The sequence below is a fragment of the Anabrus simplex genome, chromosome 13, assembly GCF_040414725.1.
Source record: "Anabrus simplex isolate iqAnaSimp1 chromosome 13, ASM4041472v1, whole genome shotgun sequence".
In the NCBI taxonomy this organism is placed as follows: domain Eukaryota; kingdom Metazoa; phylum Arthropoda; class Insecta; order Orthoptera; family Tettigoniidae; genus Anabrus; species Anabrus simplex.
Window position 1 is genome coordinate 50179369 of NC_090277.1, and position 18607 is coordinate 50197975.

Genomic DNA, 18607 nt, shown 5'->3' on the forward strand with positions numbered 1-18607 from the left:
GTATAGGCCACGGCCGCCAACCCCCTCGCCTTCTCCTAGCATCTCCTTCACGTAACAAATCTCCCGGCCTGAGAGACGGCGTCACCGTCTAAGAGGCCCGCCTCTCTCCTTCAGGGGAGGAATGAAAACATTTGAGTAGTACCGGTAGTAGTTCCACCTTGCACCGCACTCTTGACGTATGTGGCTGTTTGTTCCGCATTCCAACCCCACGAAAGACATCAACAATCAACAATAGTTCAATGCTCGTGCTGCCATCTCTGGAGTAGTTTGGCAATTAGTAGCAGTCACTAGCTAGCCGTCCGGCTCCATGGTTAAATGGTTAGCGTGCTGGCCTTTGGTTACAAGGGTCCCGGGTTCGATTCCCGGCAGGGTCGGTAATTTTAACCATAATTGGTTAATTTCGCTGACACGGGGGCTGGGTGTAGGTGTCGTCTTCATCATCATTTTCATCCTCATCTGAAGCGCAGGTCGCCTATGGATGTCAAATCAAAAAGACCTGCATCTGGCGAGCCGAACTTGTCCTCGGACACTCGCGGCATTAAAAGCCATACGTCATTTCACTAGCTAGCTACGCTCGTTTTATTATTTATTATTATTTATTAATTATATATTTATTAGAAGGTTATTTCATTCCTACCCTATGGGTAGGCGGGCCGTCAGCTATACAAAGTAGCTCTTAGGCCGTGTACGATATATATATATATATATGTAAAAGAAAATCGAATGTTAATGGTATGTATAGACATACGTAGGGGAAAAGTAGGAGGATAACGAATTAGGATACACAGTTATACAGATAGGTACAAAATAGGATAACAAAATTATGAATATACAACGAAGATAAACATGTTTGCATCGTAGCGTATTGGAGCAAGAGTTCATTTAGTCCATTGGGCGTCAATGCACTGACAACATAAGCACTGCACTAGTCAAGTTCACGACATACCGAGTAGGAAATGAATATAACGTGCACTGACAAATTGTTACAAATAACAGACGAAATTGCAGAAAGAAAGGAAAGACAACACTGAATATAAAGAATATGGAGGAAAAGTCGGTTGAATAACGTTCAAGAACACCAATTGCTAGCTTAATCAAGTCCACATAACGTAAATAAAGAACGTGCCGCAGGTAGAATGTCAATCGGCACGAATAAATGCAATGATAAAAACAAACAGAAATTAGAAGCACACGCACTACCTTGTGGCACTGCAGAAAAACGAAACGGAAACACTGTCACATAATACAATATGTCCTCACTTCGGACGAAAAACATAAATAATAATAATAATAATAATAATAATAATAATAATAATAATAATAATAATAATAATAAACACAAGATAAGAACTAATGGGACGGAAAGTCCGTTTGCTTGTGCCAGAGTAGAAACAGAGAAAATATTGTGATGATGATAATAATAATAATAATAATAATAATAATAACAAATAGAATAATAAATAATAAAAAATATAAAACAAGAGACGGACACTGGTCGTGCTGCAGAAATATAGGCTGCACCACTGTGCGCAGGAGCATCCTAGAATTGAAAAATACAGTTTTAGCTTGTAACAGGACAGTGGTAGAGAAAGAGTGGGGTGGGGGGAAGCTATGTGATGGGGGGAGGAAAGAGATGAGAAGTCTGGAGTGCGCGACGGTCGTTAAGAATGGCATCAGCTAAAGGGGATAAGGACAGGGCTTCGGTGATGATAGGATTGTGATTACTGGTACCTTTGGTGAGATAGTTGAGGCGTAGAGAGTGAAGGTGACCAAGGATAGTGGGGAAAGAATAAAGTGTTTGAAAGTTAGCAGAGGGAGTGTCAAGGGGGAGGCGATGTGCGATTCGTAGAGCATGTCTGTCAAGTTTCAAGAGCTGAATATACTGTCGAACATGAGCAGTCAACCAAGTCAGGGAGGCATAGGTGACGACAGGGCGGATAAAGGATGTGTATATATGGATAATATGGGAGGGTCGAAGACCCCAGGTATGCCCAGTGAGCGAACGAAGGGCACGGAAGCGAGAAAATGCCTTTTGATAGATATTATCAAGATGATGGTTCCATTGGAGGTTATTTTGAAAGGTAATGCCTAAATATTTTAATAGATTAGTCCCCGCAAGGGGTGTATTGTACATAGTTAGTAGAACTCGATGCCGGGGGCGGCAAAGACGGGATTTTTTACGGAAAACTATAAATTGAGTTTTAACAGGATTAACGGACAAATGCCAGGATTGAAGCCAGGTTTCGAGAGTAGTGAGGTAGGCTTGGAGTTGAGTAGTTAATGTGTTAGTCGTGGTGGAAAGGGCAAGAATAGCTAGATCATCTGCATATTGATACAGGCGGAGGGGAGGATCAGGATGGGGAATATCATGAGTGAAAAGGATATACAACAAAGGTGAAAGTGGAGAACCTTGTTGAACTCCGGAAGTCATAGGGAAAATATAAGAGGAGGTGCCATGAATTAAGATACGAGCTGTACGGGAGCGAAGGTAGTGATAAATAAAACGAATAAGAGTAAGAGGAAGCGGTAAATGGCGCAATTTAAACAGTAAGCCGGAGTGCCACACAGTATCGAAAGCTCTATGGACATCAAGACACACCAGTGCAGCAGTTTTCCGGGGGCGTAGAAATGAATTTAGGGACGACGTAATATGAAATAAATGATCCTGGGTTGAGAAATTTGATCGGAATCCGGCTTGGGAGATAGGAAGGAGGTTGAAGGAAGTAAGATAACGAGATATGCGACGTGATAAGAGAGCTTCTAAAATCTTAGATAAGACGGGTAAAAGACTAATAGGCCTATAGGAAGAAACATCGGAAGGAGGTTTGCCAGGCTTGAGGAACAGAAGTACGTTAGCTCGACCCCAATGAGAAGGATAAATACCTGTATAGAGCATAGTAGTATAGACTGAACTAAGGAGATCGAAGAGAATGGGTGGAGCTTCACGGATGTGACGGTAGGTTATGGAATCAGATCCGGGGGCAGTATTTTTCCGATGTTTAAGGAAAGTGCGGATTTCATGAGGCGTAACAGGGGAATTGAGTGGGTGAGTATAATCAATATTAGGATAATGATGAAAGGAGGGTTGAAGTTCAGGACGATCTGGATGAGTATAATGGTTAATTATGGGCGCATCAGGATGGTAGAGTGCAGGAGAGAAGGAGGGAGAGAAGACTTTGGAAAAGTGGTCAGCAAACAAATCAGCTTTTACATTATCAGTAGTAGGGGGGTGCGGAAGATGATGAATCTCGTTTTATCCATCTCTGAGTATCGATAACTGTGCGTTTGTATTTTATATAAATAAATTCCATTAAAATATGAAGAGTAACTATTTATTTTTAGTTGAAAATACAAGGGATGTAACACACCAATCGCATGTATGGGAAATTCGCCTCTGATACTGGAACCTTTTTCAAGGAGCATTCTATATATTACTTCATCTTCTTTTAGTAGAGACTTCATTGACAAAAGGCCGGTCTCCACTGATTAACATTTAACAACAACATGTTAAATGTTGTGTTAAATGTTAACTGGTGACACCATCAACATGTTAAATGTTAAATGTTGAATACTGTTTCATTTAACATTGTGTCCACACTTAGTAAGAATGTTAAACTTGACTTTCTTTGTTTGTATACAGAGTGGAGCGAAATTCGTGCACTCGGGCGTCGCAGCGTGACTCCCCACATGCCAGCAATAAAAAAAAATGTATCTCACAAAAGTTCGTCCTGCGAGTATATCCGGGAGAAAAGGGTCGTTGAAGAGTGGCAATCTGGCAACACTGTAACCACATGTAGGGTAACTACCTCTGTCAGCACGTAACAGTCGTGCTGTACAGTTGGAGCAGTGGATAGAGTTTTGGGTTAACATGCAGGAGGGTGAGGGGTCGATTCTGGGTTGAGGCGTATGTTCTTTTTATTTCGTAAATGTAGTCCAGGTGGTATGGTATCTGGCATCTTAATCGTCAACAGCGATTGCAGCCGGTTCTCTAGAAACCATTTGCACTTACATACTACGATTCTAGAAATGGACGAAAATTCGTTTTCATTGGTCAGCTTTGAAAGACGCCCATTCCACGTTGTGGGCGTGAATTTATTCGCACCACTTCATCTACTAGATGCGTTACAACGTGTTCAGCGTCACTAAATTTTGTAAATGTAGGATACATGTGACCTAAGAAACTGTGTCTTACTGTGTTACAGTATGTAATGTCCGACGGAAATGAGCAAATAAAAACGCGCCTCAACTAAGGATCGAACCCTCGACCTCCTGCATGCTAACTCAAAACTCTATCCACTGCAACAACTGTACAGCACGACTAACACCTGCTCACAGCCGTAGTTACCATACATGTGGTTACAGTGTTGCCAGATTGCCACTCTTCAACTATCTTTTTCTCCCGGATATACTCGCAGAACGAACTTTTGTGAGAGAAACTTTTTTTTTGCTGGCATGTGAGGAGTCGCGCTGCGACGCCCGAGTGCGCGAATTTCGCTTCACCCTGTATAAGTAGTTCATCATATCAATTTGCGGTAATACATTTAGGTGGTGTCTAGTATTTTCAAACAAGGACAATGAACTCAGATGAAGAGGATTTTGCCTTTGTTATTGCCACTGTTGTTTCTTGTTATGATTTAGGAATGCAGTTTTATTAGGCACATGTCCTCCCCTTATCCTGCTCATTGCTTCACAAGCAATCCTGCTTCAGAAGCAAACCTCTTTGAAGTATAAACTTCGTGCGCTCCCGCCCCCCTCCCCCCGACTTCAGACTTTTCTGATTTTTTTGCAATACTCGACTGTACTGGGAGCGGAGGGACGCTAGGTTTTTTCGATGCACTTATCATCATCATCATCATCATCATCATCTGTTTACCCTCCAGGTTCGGTTTTTCCCTCGGACTCAGCGAGGGATACCACCTCTACCGCCTCAAGGGCAGTGTCCTGGAGCTTCAGACTCTTGGTCGGGGATACAACTGGGGAGAATGACCAGTACCTTGCCCAGGCGGCCTCACCTGCTATGCTGAACAGGCGCCTTGCGGGGGATGGGGAAGATTGGAAGGGATAGACAAGGAAATGGGAAGGAAGTGGCCGTGGCCTTAAGTTAGGTACCATCCCGGCATTTGCCTGGAGGAGAAGTGGGAAACCACGGAAAACCACTTCCAGGATGGCTGAGGTGGGAATCGAACCCACCTCTACTCAGTTGACCTCCCGAGGCTGAGTGGACCCCGTTCCAGCCCTCGTACCACGTTTCAAATTTCGTGGCAGAGCCGGGAATCGAACCCGGACCTCCGGGGGTGGCAGCTAATCACGCTAACCACTACACTACAGAGGCGGACTTCGATGCACTCGCGGGAATAATTATAGATAATTTAGAGATCCTGGAAACTGTCGGCTTTCTTTGCTTTATCTCTATATTCCTTTAATGAGACATCCCACAAACAAGGCCTTTCTATTATGTCATTAATTAAGTCCAAAGTAATCTTGCTCCACTTCATTTCTGACTATAAATTTTAGTATAGTGCAGAGAGAACGACACGCGTGCGCGTACCGGTACCGGTACTGTATTTGTAGCTTATAAAAAAGAGAATGAGTGTTGCGAAGTGTTGTAACTATAATCCTGCTTCATGAGAAGCACGTCCTTTGGCTATCTGTTGACATGGAAACGGCAAGCAAGTTGCCGAAGCTGTGCCAACATCTCACGAACAACGAATTGACTTGACATGTTTTCCACTTGGAGCGGAAAACACGCCGTCATGTTAAAAGTGTTAACCTCAACATTCTAAGTTAACATGCAAAGTCAATTGGAAGACACAATCACAATATACATGCCAATTGTAACATGTTAAATTTAACGTGTTGGTGTTAAATGTTAATCAGTGGAGACCGGCCTTTGTGAGACAAACCATGATACCATGACCCTTTCAAACTTATTACTCCAAGACAAAGTTTGAGTTCATACTTATATTCTTATTATTTCTAGGCCAAATTAATTCGAAATATTTATTCATTGGGGAATGAAAATTCCTTAAACCTCTCACCGTCACATGTTTGTTCCGGTTCCATTATCAACCTAAATCTCAACAAGTAACCAAAACAATCTGCGAATAAATGGACGAATGTGCATCATATCTTCGGCTTTATACCCTTGGTGTGAAGTCTTGCGACTGCTCGGGATCCAGTGCTGCCAGACTCTCGATGTTATATACTGGATGGGCAAAATAAGACAGGCCCAGAATATTTATAAGTTTGACACGGAATTAACCGTTGTTAATGAACAGGAGAACTGCCCCATCACAATAAATGCTCGAAACCATGATTTCGATGCACCAATCGATTGCTGTCACATTTCTGCTCATGCGCATCTTCCGAATACGTCGCTGTGTCATTACGTGTGAGTGAGTGGGACGAGCAGACGTATTTAGTGACCAGTTGAATGCAAATAGATCTCAGAGAATTAGAGTAGGTGAAGCTTTATCAGGCCCTATAATAATTAAGAGGGGAATTCCTCAAGGCAGTATTATTGGACCTTTATGTTTTCTTATATATATCAATGATATGTGTAAAGAAGTGGAATCAGAGATAAGGCTGTTTGCAGATGATGTTATTCTGTACAGAGTAATAACGTTATTCTCTATAGAGTGATAAATAAGTTACAAGATTGTGAGTAACTGCAGCGTGACCTCGAAAATGTTGTGAGATGGACAGCAGGCAATGCGAAAAGCCTTATCTCTGATTCCACTTCTTTACACATATCATTGCTATATGTAGAAAACATAAAGGTCCAATAATACTGCCTTCAGGAATTTCCCTCTTAATTTTTACAGGGACAGATAAAGCTTCACCTACTCTAATTCTCTGAGTTCTATTTTCTAGAAACAGAGCCACGCATTCAGTCACTCTTTTGTCAAGTCCAATTGCACACATTTTTGCCAGTAGTCTTCCATGATCTGACCAAATTGTATCTGTACTCGAAAAAATAAAAATAATACATCTCAACACGCAAGTCAAATTATATTATAACGCCCTGAAGAAGTTTCGAAAGGGAAGAATTTTACGTAAATCATACTTAAAAAATTAAGTTAACTTTCTTTATTTTATGAGTTTACGAGTATCATCGTAATAGGTTACTAATGACATCTTTAACAACGCAAGTGACTACAGTAAAGTCAAGAAAGGTAATATAGTTGTTCCAAAACTAGAACAGCGGGTAGATAAAAGTGAGTTTAAAATGATTTTTGGATCTGTGTCAGACTATCGAGTTATTTAGTCTCTAATATGAACACAGTGGTGAGCACAGTTCGATAAATTTGAATTAGTGTACAAAATGAAACAATACAAGGTGTCCAAAAAAAAAAAGTATTCACTCCTGGAATTACGATAAATTCAGTGTTTGTTAATATTAATATTAAATAGTTAAATGTTAATAGTGTACACTGACTGAGCAAATGTCATGGGATAGCGGAGCACTGATGCGCAGGTGTGTTGTCTGCGCACCACACGCCCCCTGTGCCAGCGGCAGTTGTATAGGAGACCTTGTCAGCAGTGGCTGTGCATATGACAGGTGTTACATGGAACGTCGCCGTGAGCTGACACCGTTCGAACGGGGTATGGTGGTCGGTGCCCGACGGATGGGAAGTGCGATTTCGGAAGTGGTGCGGGAATTCGACTTCAGACGATCAACCGTGTCCAGGGTGTATCGTGAATGGTTGAATACGGGTGTCACCGTCCACAACAGACGAACGACCGGCCGTTCAGCCACCCTCGATGACCGTGACCGGCGACACCTGAGACGGATTGTCAATAGTGGCAGACGGGCAACCGTGCAACAAATCACGGCTCAATTCAACAGAGGCCGTGCTAGACACGTCTCCCAGTGGACAATTCGTAGGAACATGGGTTCTATGGGGTATGGGAGCCGGCGCCGCACACGGGTGATACTGTTAACCCAACGTCATGGGGCACAACGACGCGCATTTGTCGCCAGTCACCAGGGATGGACACTGGAACAATGGCGTAACGTGGTATGGTCGGACGAATCACGATTTCAACTGCACCATGCCGATGGGAGGCACAGTGTATGGCGCAGACCACATGAAGCGATGGATCCCGCCTGCCTCGAAGGTGTGATCCAGGGTGCTGGTGTCTCTGTTATGGTCTGGGGTGCGTTTTCCTGATATGGAATGGGCCCCCTAGTTGTTCTGAAAGAGACTTTGAATGGTACGCGGTATGTTGAGCTGCTCGGAGACCATCTCCACCCATTTTTCGGCTTCCGGCGCCCAGACGTTTCTGCTGTGTTTCAAGATGATAACGCGCCGCCACATCGCTCCCACGTCGCCCGGGAATGGTTCCAGGAACATGCAACGGAGGTCCAACGACTGCCTTAGCCATCCAGGAGCCCCGATATGAAGACTATCGAGCATTTCTGGGATGTCCTGGAACGCAGGCTCCGTGCCATGGATCCTGCACCCACGAACAGACCAGCATTGGCGGCCGCTCTGCAAACGATTTGGTGTCAACTGCGTCCAGAGGACTACCAGTGACTTGTCGATTCACTTCCATGGCGTCTCACTGCAGTTCGCAGGGCCAGAGGAGGCCCCGCACGCTATTAGGTGACTATCCCATGACATTTGCTAAGTCAGTGTAGTTTACTGTAAGTTAAAGACGAAATTAACCTAACCAGGCCCAGAAAAGAAAGAAAAGAAGTCTTTCGCCCGTTGCAGATTTGCAAATGTTCAAACTGATGACACAGCTCGTAACGTAGAACAATGGAGTCAATAACGTTACCAGTGGTGGTGGCGGTGTTGATTATTGTTTTAAGAGGAATTACAACCAGGCAACCATCATATATATAACACTAATCAGAGAGAGAAAATGGAAGGGATCCGACACTTCGAAAAAATGAAGACAAGGTACACAAAGGGCTTGAAAATGAAAGACTCCCTAGGTATCGAGTGCTCTAATACCGTCGGGGTCGGAAAAGAACAAGAATTGACAAGGGAGGTCGGATAGGATATATGAAAGTGAGTAGCCTGGCACTAGTAAGTGGAAGCAATGCCAGGACTCACCTAAGGGCCCCGTAGTCGCCAATCCACACTTCCAAGTTGAGAGCCCCTGGGACCTCTTTTAGTTACCTCTTACGACAGGCAGGGGATACCGTGGGTGCCATTCTACCGCCCCAATCAGGAGGTAACGTTACGAGCCATGCATTTGGAACTGCAAGACATTGTTTTGCAATTTTCTCATTCAACGCATTGACTGTTGTGGGTTTTGCACCGTTAACGTAATTTCTTAAGAAAACGTTAATTGGCCAGAAGTTGGGGGAATTCAGCGCTACATCTTCGCCCAATCCATCTGTTTAGAAGTGTGGCAACGAAATAAGCCCCGATATCACGATGGTACTGGGGTGCGGCTCCATCTTGCTAGAAGTAACACTCCTCGTCACCAAAGGTTTTTGCAATGCATGGCCCAACGGATTCCCGCAGCAAGTTTAGGTTAACATCCGTCGTGATATTTTGGTCAACAAAGAATGGCTCTAGGATGCCCAGTGCAGATATCTCACCCCACATAGTAACCCCTGGTAGGTTCACATGGTGTTCGACAGTCACACCAGGATTTTCAGCCACCCAGTAGGTGCACATGTGTCGATTATTTTTTTTTTTTTTTTTTTCAAGTTGCTTTACGTCGCACTGACATAGATAGGTCTTATGGCGATGATGGGATAGGAAAGGGGTAGGAGTGGGAAGGAAGCGGCCGTGGTCTTAATTAAGGTACATCCCCCGGCATTTGCCTGGTGTGAAAATGGGAAACCACGGAAAATCATCTTCAGGGTTGCTGACAATGGGGTTCGAACCCACTATCTCCCCAATGCAAGCTCACAGCTGCGCGACCCTAGCCACGGCCAACTCGTTCGGTAATGTGTCGATTAATGGAACAATTTAACTTAAAGGTAGTCTTATCACTCCAAGCAATTTTGAACATTTTTGAACATGCAAGGGACACTAGACTTGCCTTCTTCCTTTTCTGGGCCTGGTTACTTTAATTTCCTGTATTTTATGGTCGTTATTAATTGAGTTGTACATTAAATCATTAATCTTGTATCTGTAATAATGAACAATGAATTTATTGAAACTCAAAGAGTGTTTACCTTTCGTTTTTGGACACCCTACTGACTGACTGACTGACACTTGAGTCGGTTTAAGTCTTTAACACTGTTTTAAATAAACAATATGGGATATGTCGATTTTCTTAATGCCCCCCCCCCTATATGCATGTAGAGGATTTAAACAAGACAGTAAGATTTTTTTATTACAAATTTCTCACTGTAACTATACCTTGAAGTCGAGTCTCTCTGGAACATCCTTCTGGATAAGGGACGTGTCGTAAAAGCTGACCTGGCTGGTTGTCACCTCCAGACGTCCCCATACCTTGGACATGAGCGTTACAAGCTCACAGGGTTCAGAGATGATCAGCTTCTCCTTGCCAGAACTCTCAGGACCTTCAGCTCTGTGCAGAGAATTACAAATATATATTAGAATAAACAATTGCAGCATCTCATTTGCAGATATTAGGGAGCTTTCACATCAAAATGGTACGTTACATATGGTATGCCACTTGAAAATCGAACAAGTAAAAAGCCAAATTAAACTTTTCATATAGGAGGGGTGTAAACAAAGTAGTGGGAACGAAATCCAGACACTCGCAGGAGATCGGGCATGTGCAAATAGGATATGGAAGCGGTCAGATGGTGCTGTGTGGCGTTGAAGTGAAGAGTGTCGATTTCACCGCTCTAAAGCATGTTTTCAGAAAGTGATCAGGGTTCGTGGATTAAAATCGAGGTTACCCGTGGCAAAAATGCATAAAAATCGCGGATAACGAATCCGCGTATAACGAGGTTTACCTGTATCTGTCTGAAAACGCGCAGTGAAGTAGGTTACTGTATCTTCTTCGCGTTCTCCGACATAAGCGTGAGTACATGCTTAGTTTCGTTCAAAGGTAGAGTGTTACATGGACAAAATAAGGAACACTTTATTTGTATACGTTCATGTAGAAGGAAACACATGAAAAATCTTTCACAATTCCTATCACAAAGGCAGAGAACGAATAGCTGCTGCGATCAGCGTGAAAAGGTCACAGAAATGGAAAAAGAAGTGCAGTAATACCGAGGAACACTAACTACCATTCCCAAACCAATCACGTAGTTAGGGTGATTTTTGATAAGTGTGTGGTGAAATTTTTAGTTTATGATTTTTATGCAATGGAAAAAACCGGCTTAGACGGCAGACTAGTGATTGAGAGAGAAAATAACATGTCCTGTGCTGGTTCATGAACGACAATTCACTTTCTGAGTAAATTAAAAGACCCATGTAAATATCTATCAAAAAAGAAATTGAATTCAGACGAGCTTCTAAACTTTTCCTACAGTATCGATGATGACTGAAAAATTATTCAAAGTAATTTATAAACCTATTATTATAATGTTGAAATTGGCATTTCTACGCGTGTCGTGGGAAATGTATTACACTCAAGTAATAGTATACAGGAGGAGAGGAATGAATAAATGCATAGTTAGCTGCAGGGTTCTGAATATTGAAGATAATTATATAATCTATGGGTTCTGATTATGCACCTTCAAACTTTTTTAACGTGGAACAACTCCATCGTTTTATTCCAATACTGGGTCCCTCGGTAAAATAAATAAATAAATAAATAAATAAATAAATAAATAAATAAATAAATAAATAAATAAATAAATAAATAAATAAATAAATAAATAAATAAATAAATAAATAAATAAATAAATAGATACATGCATACATAAATAAATAAAAATAAATAAATAAATAAATAAATAAATAAATAAATAAATAAATAAATAAATAAATAAATAAATAAATGTATGTTTTGTCTGTAGGTTATTGATCAGAATTTAAACAGAACTGTATTTCTGTATCGGCCGTGTTCATATTAACAAGGAAATGCACTTTTTAATTTTCCGTCATCTCTGTCTGTCTGTCTATCTGTCTGTCTGTCTGTTTGTATGTACGCGCATCACGACAAAATGGCTGAACAGAATTTAATGAAAATCGGTATCTAAGGTCGGGCAATGAGGCACTACAATCTAAGCTATAAAGAACTTTATCCACGCTGAGTGAAATGGTAGTTTAGGATAAGGCCTACAATTTAATTCTCAAATATTTATGTTAGAGTGGTCCTATCGATACATACTACATACTACATAACTAAAGTTATATAAAATTCAATTTTCGATCATTTACGGCATGTCTTATACATTTTTGCCGTATCGGCTATGATAACCGAGATATTCATGAATTTCGATTTTTGTTGCTAAGACCATATCAACGCCTAACCACGAGAAAATTGGTGAACAGATCTTAATGAAAATCGGTATATAAAATCATTATAGGCTATAAATAATTTTACTCACGGTGGATGAAACGGTAGGTTAGGGTAGGCGTCTAAAACTCAATCAATCAATCAATCAATCAATCAATCAATCAATCAATCAATCAATCAATCAATCAATCAATCAATCAATCAATCAATCAATCAATCAATCAATCAATCAATCAATCAATCAATCAATCAATCAATCAATCAATCAATCAATCAATCAATCAATCAATCAATCAATCAATCAATCAATCAATCAATCAATCAATCAATCAATCAATCAATCAATCAATCAATCAATCAATCAATCAATCAATCAATCAATCAATCAATCAATCAATCAATCAATCAATCAATCAATCAATCAATCAATCAATCAATCAATCAATCAATCAATCAATCAATCAATCAACCAATCAATCAATCAATCAATCAATCAATCAATCAATCAATCAATCAATCAATCAATCAATCAATCAATCAATCAATCAATCAATCAATCAATCAATCAATCAATCAATCACTACTGATCTGCATTTAGGGCAGTCATCCAGGTCCCTATCTGTTGCTTTCCTAGCCTTTTATTAAATGATTGCAAAGAAATTAGAAAATTAATAATTTTTCCAAATTTTTAAAATTTTTAAAATGTTAAATTATTTAATTTTTTGATTTTTAATTTTTAAAATTTTTAGAATAAAAAAACTATGTTCTATCGGAAAATACTACATAACAAAAGTTATACAGAATACAATTTACAATAATTTATGTCTTAAACAGTTTTACCGTACCGACTGTGATAATAAGATTCATGAATTTAAACTTCTGTCGCTTAGTCGACATCTACGCCGAACATTACTAACACGGAAATATCGTTCAATCGTGTTAGGCCTAACTGGCGATGGTTTTTGTCACGATTGTCCTAAGGTGTATCGACAAGAAAAATTATGAATATGATTATAAAAAAATGAGAAAAACCCCTAAAGGTACAATCGCTTGAGGAGTAAGAGAAGACGCCCTTTACATTAGATGCCCAAGTATCACAGAGTCGGAAGAAAAGTAAATGTGAAGGCCTACAATATCGAAATCTCATAAAACTGATAAACAATGACACACAAGAGTCTAGTTCCTTAGGGAGCAATAGTTTCGTGTTTCGCCGCATAGCGCTGTTAGAAAATAATCGGAACACTTCGGAAAACTTCGGTGAGTTTACCGCCGCGTAGCGCAGTAGGAAGGTGTGACTATCCAAAGCCTACTAGATACTAGAAGGCCTGGACAGGGAGCCAATTTCTTGCATTAAAAGCGAGGTAATAGTTTTTCTCTTTCCACCGCTAGGTTCGCGTTTATGTTCTGTTGTTTGGCGTGAATTCTATGATTACGTGTGTTACTGCAACATGTTTTATGAGAAGAAATAACATATTACACTTCGTTTTATAAGGAAAGGCCTTGCTGTTGTTTGAGTCATCAGTCCATAGACTGATTTGATGCAGCTCACCATGCCACCCTATCTTGTGTTAATCTTTTCATTTCTACGTAACTATTGCTACATCTGCTCTAATCTGCTTGTCACATTCATACCTTGGCCTACCCCTACCGTTCTTACCACCTACAATTCCTTCAAAAAGCAACTGAACAAGTCCTGGGTGTCTTAAGATGTGTCCTATCATTCTATCTCTTCTTCTCGTCAAATTTAGCCAAATCGATCTCCTCTCACCAATTCGATTCAGTATCTCTTCATTCGTGATTCGATCTATCCATCTCACCTTCAGCATTCTTCTGTAACACCACATTTCAAAAGCTTTTATTCTCTTTCTTTCTGAGCTAGTTATCGTCCATGTTTCACTTCCATACAGTGCCATGCTCCACACGAAAGTCTTCAAAAACATCTTTCTAATTCCGATATCAATGTTTGAAGTGAGCAAATTTCTTTTCTTAAGAAAGCTCTTTCGTGCTTGTGCTAGTCTGCATTTTATGTCCTTACTTCTGCCATCGTTAGTTATTTTACTACCCAAGTAACAATATTCATCTACTTCCTTTAAGACTTCATTTCGTAATCTAATATTTCCTGCATCACCTGCCTTCGTTCGACTGCACTCCATTACTTTTGTTTTGGACTTATTTATTTTCATCTTGTACTCCTTACCCAAGACTTCATCCATACCATTCAACAACTTCTCGAGATCTTCTGCAGTCTCAGATAAAAGGCCTTATCTAACATGATATATGAAGAGTTTTGTCGTTTTTTAATTTATTTGGTCTCACGATTTGCAATATATGGATGGTTGCTGAGATGCACTTAACATTTGTTTAGTTATGTGCTTCCAAATTACCGTGAAGGTGGTGGTGGTGATTATTGTTTTAAGAGGAAGTACAAGTAGGCAACCATCCTCTATATAACACTAATCAGAGAGAGAAACTGGAAGGGACCAGACTCTTCGAAAAATGAAAGTATCGGCCAGAGGAAGACAAGGGCCACAAACGGCGTGAAAATGAAAGACTCCCTAGCCCTCGGAAACCTAATAGTGTCGGGGTCGGCAAAGAACCAGAGTTGACCAAGGATAGGATAGATGAAAGTGAGGAGCCTGGCACAAGTACGTGGAAGAAATGCCAGGACTCAGCTAAGGGCCCCGTGGTCGCCAACCCAGATCCAAATTTCAGAGCCCCTGGGTCCAATTGCCGTCAAGTTTCTCATTCCATTCTGTGGGTTAAGGTGGTTTATTGTTGCGTGCCTAACTGCACATCTGACACAGCGAAGAAATATACACAAATATAAATTTTCATCTTTTGCCTAAAGATCCGAGTTTAGGGGACAAATGGAGGCTTGCTATTTCTCGACAGGGCAGCAGAAAAAATCTCTTTGGGCTCCTAATGATAACTCCAGAATATGTAGCTTGCACTTTATCGAATCAGATTACAGTGTAAGTACAGTGAGGGGAATTCTGCTCCCCGACAAAGTGCCGGCGTAAATTCGTCTTCTTCTTAAAAATGTATTAATATTTACAACGCGGGCGTTAGGATATCTCGGAAAATGTAACCTTGTCCGAAAGCTGAAATTCCTCACCGCTCCAAAGTTTAAAGAGACGTTTCAGTGCCGCGACTGTGATCAAGCACACATCACATACGTTATACTTACAAAATTTTTCAGGCCTGTTATTGATACTAATGCAAAGAAAGAGACTAAAGCCTGTGATTTATTTAACAAATTCAAGAGCAAGCCTCCGAGCAGAAAAGTGTTAAAATTATAGAAATAGGGAAAAATCTTGTGAGTACTTCTATTTGGGCCTATTTCCCTATTCTTTATTCTTGTGTGATAATCAAGTGCTAAATGAAAGAAATGTATGAACTGTAGTGTGTTCTAAGTTGTTTTATATATTTATATCTAATTCACAGCGGGCATAATGATAATAAAATGTATTATTTCGCGTTATTGTATGAATCTTCAATATAAGGATATAGACAGAACATGAGAACAACAGAACATAAACGCGATCCAAGCGCCAATTACCTGAACTACTTTGTTCGCCCAGAAATGTGTCGGCTTGTCCAGGCCCTTTATTAAAACGTAGACAACGCTCTATTCGTCAGCCCTGAAAAAGGTTTCCATAGTTTCCAATTTTCACACGAGGCAAATGCTGCGGCTGAACCTTAATTTAGGCCACGGTCGCTTCCTTCCCACTGCTAGCCTTTTCCTATCCCATCGTCGGCATAAGACTTATCTGTGTCGGTGCGACGTAAAGCCAATTGTAAATACATGTATATACTCTATGGAGTATTTTCATTTCTTTTAGGATGTGAACTATCCATTCGCAACGACCAGACTCGTATGAGCTCTTCTTGAATTACTAGGTGCTACATTGTTTTCTTATTTATTAAACGTCATAAGAAATATCACTTTCTACTCAAAACGCATTTTAAATCTTTCTAATGTGCTTTTATAAGGAGTCCGGGACTTTGGATATAACCGAGACTTCGTCTCAACAGCAACGCAGGCATTCCAAGTCGCCTGCATCTTCGAAGAATCCAGAAACTGGAAATTTATTGAATTAAAAAAAATTAAAATATCAAATGTTTGAATTTTTAAAAACTCTTATCGGAAAATACTACACAACAAAAGTTATAGAGAATACAATTGGCAATCATTTATGTCTTAAACAGTTTTACCGTACCGACTGTGATTATGTTGAGATAAAGATGCTGAAAAAAATTGCTTTAATGTGCCAGTTATTCTCGTAATGACAATTGGAATCGTGCTGAGGAATCCAAGAAATGGAGGGATAGCCTGACATCTAGCGGCACAATTTGAACTGCTGCTGCCAGGCTGGGTGACTCAGACGGTTGAGGCTGGCCATCTGACCCCAACTTGGCAGGTTCGATCCTGGCTCAGTTCGGTGGTATTTGAAGGTGCTTGCTCAAATACTCAGCCTGGCACGTAAAAGAACTTCTGCGGGACTAAATTCTGGCACCTCGGCGTCTCCGAAAACCGTAAACGTAGTTAGTGGGACGTAAAGCCAATAACTTTATTATTATTTTTGAACTGCTGCTCGTCTGTCAGCTTAGTACTTGAAAAGACCACGCATGCAAAGACCTTTTACTTATCTCGAAGACAACGCCCCGGTTCCCAACAAGATCCACTGTACCAGCGCGCTCGCCACATTACGTGCCACAGTTTGAAACTAATGGTCCCGGACCGAAGTTTTCCTAAATGCTCCGATTATTTTGTTACAGCGCCATGCGGCAAAACATGAAACTATTGTTTTCTCAGAACTAGACTCTTGTCCGTTGCCTACGTTATAATACAAGGCCTGGAAATAGAGCCCGTAAAACGCCATGGAAGTGGTTACACTGAAGTTCAATGCCGGGCCGCCAGGATCGCTATCTTGCCCCCTGTCTACCAAGCTCGCGCCTTGAAACGTGTTCATTAACTGAGTTGGTTGTGAATGTATTATGTATTTGTCTGATGTTAAGCATTCGCAGTTCCAGTCATGGTTTTTTCACGAGAAATTAAAGGTAGTGGAATTTCGTTTCACAAGTTTCCAGTGAATGTTCAATGTTCGAAACATTATACAGAGGAAGTATTGCGCATGAGATACGACTTCAAGCTGATCAAAGTAGGCCTCTGTTCCTAAGTTTTGATCCGAGTTACGTCATAAGAATCGGGCGATCCCAAAATTTGTCACTGGACTTTTTTAAAACTATGCTACCGCGACCGGCAATCATTTGAGAGGTATCTTCAAACTCAGAAATCTTAAATTAGGAAACCAACGAGGAAAATAATTTGCCCAACAAATTTCACGAAAATGAATGTAGCAAGAGCTAAAAATATTGTATTTACCCCTAAAACAATCTCTGGTTTGAAAAGTATGGAGGTGGTTTTGTCCCGAGAGCATAAAATACAGTTTAAAATAAGCCATTTGTTTTATGGAGCATTTTATTAAATTGTTCAATGCGCATAACGTCTACAACACCTCACATGGGACATATTCAGGAACGAGAACAAACGAGCATCTTTTAACCGGGCGAGTTTGTCGTACGGTTAGGGGCGCGCGGCTGTGAGCTTGCATCCGGGAGATAGTGGGTTCGAATCCCACTGTCGGCAGCCCTGAAGATGGTTTTCCGTGGTTTCCCATTTTGACACCAGGCAAATGCTGGGGCTGTACCTTAATTAAGGCCATGGCCGCTTCCTTCCAACTCCTAGGCCTTTCCTATCCCGTCGTCGCCATAATACCTATCTGTGTCGGTGCGATGTAAAGTCACTAGCAAAAAATAAAAATAAAAATAAAAGCATCTTTTAGTACTGAAGATGAACTCCTCAGTTGGTTAATTAATTATTTCCTGTCATATATTAAGAAACTTAAAATGCATTCAGAGAAAGTAAAAAAAAATCATGAGAGAAATGTATCAGGCATAGATCTTGACTACCCAGTCCACTGTGGCTTGCGTAAAATACCTCATAAGTATACATTTGCATTATGCATTGACGAGGAACCTAACGAGCTATGACATCGATCTCTTCTTCAGCTATATAAGACGCCAAGGGGTTGTAGTAAGGATGTAAAGGAGAGGGCATGTAAGTCTCTGGTAATACCCCAACTAGAGTATGGTTCCAGTGTATGGGACCCCCACCAGGATTACTTGATTCAAGAACTGGAAAAAATCCAAAGAAAAGCAGGTCGATTTGTTCTGTGTGATTTCCGACAAA

The 18607-nt window shown here is 40.8% G+C and overlaps 1 protein-coding gene across 1 annotated transcript in view; it reads right to left on the minus strand.

Annotated features, from left to right (window-relative positions):
• LOC136884791 (neurobeachin-like protein 1) overlaps positions 1 to 18607 on the minus strand; it is a 128465-nt gene that overhangs the window by 69231 nt on the left and 40627 nt on the right. Inside the window, exon 5 of the mRNA XM_068230034.1 lies at positions 10332 to 10503. Within this exon, the coding sequence (XP_068086135.1) occupies positions 10332 to 10503 (172 nt within the window). The remainder of the gene's footprint in view (positions 1 to 10331; positions 10504 to 18607) is intronic.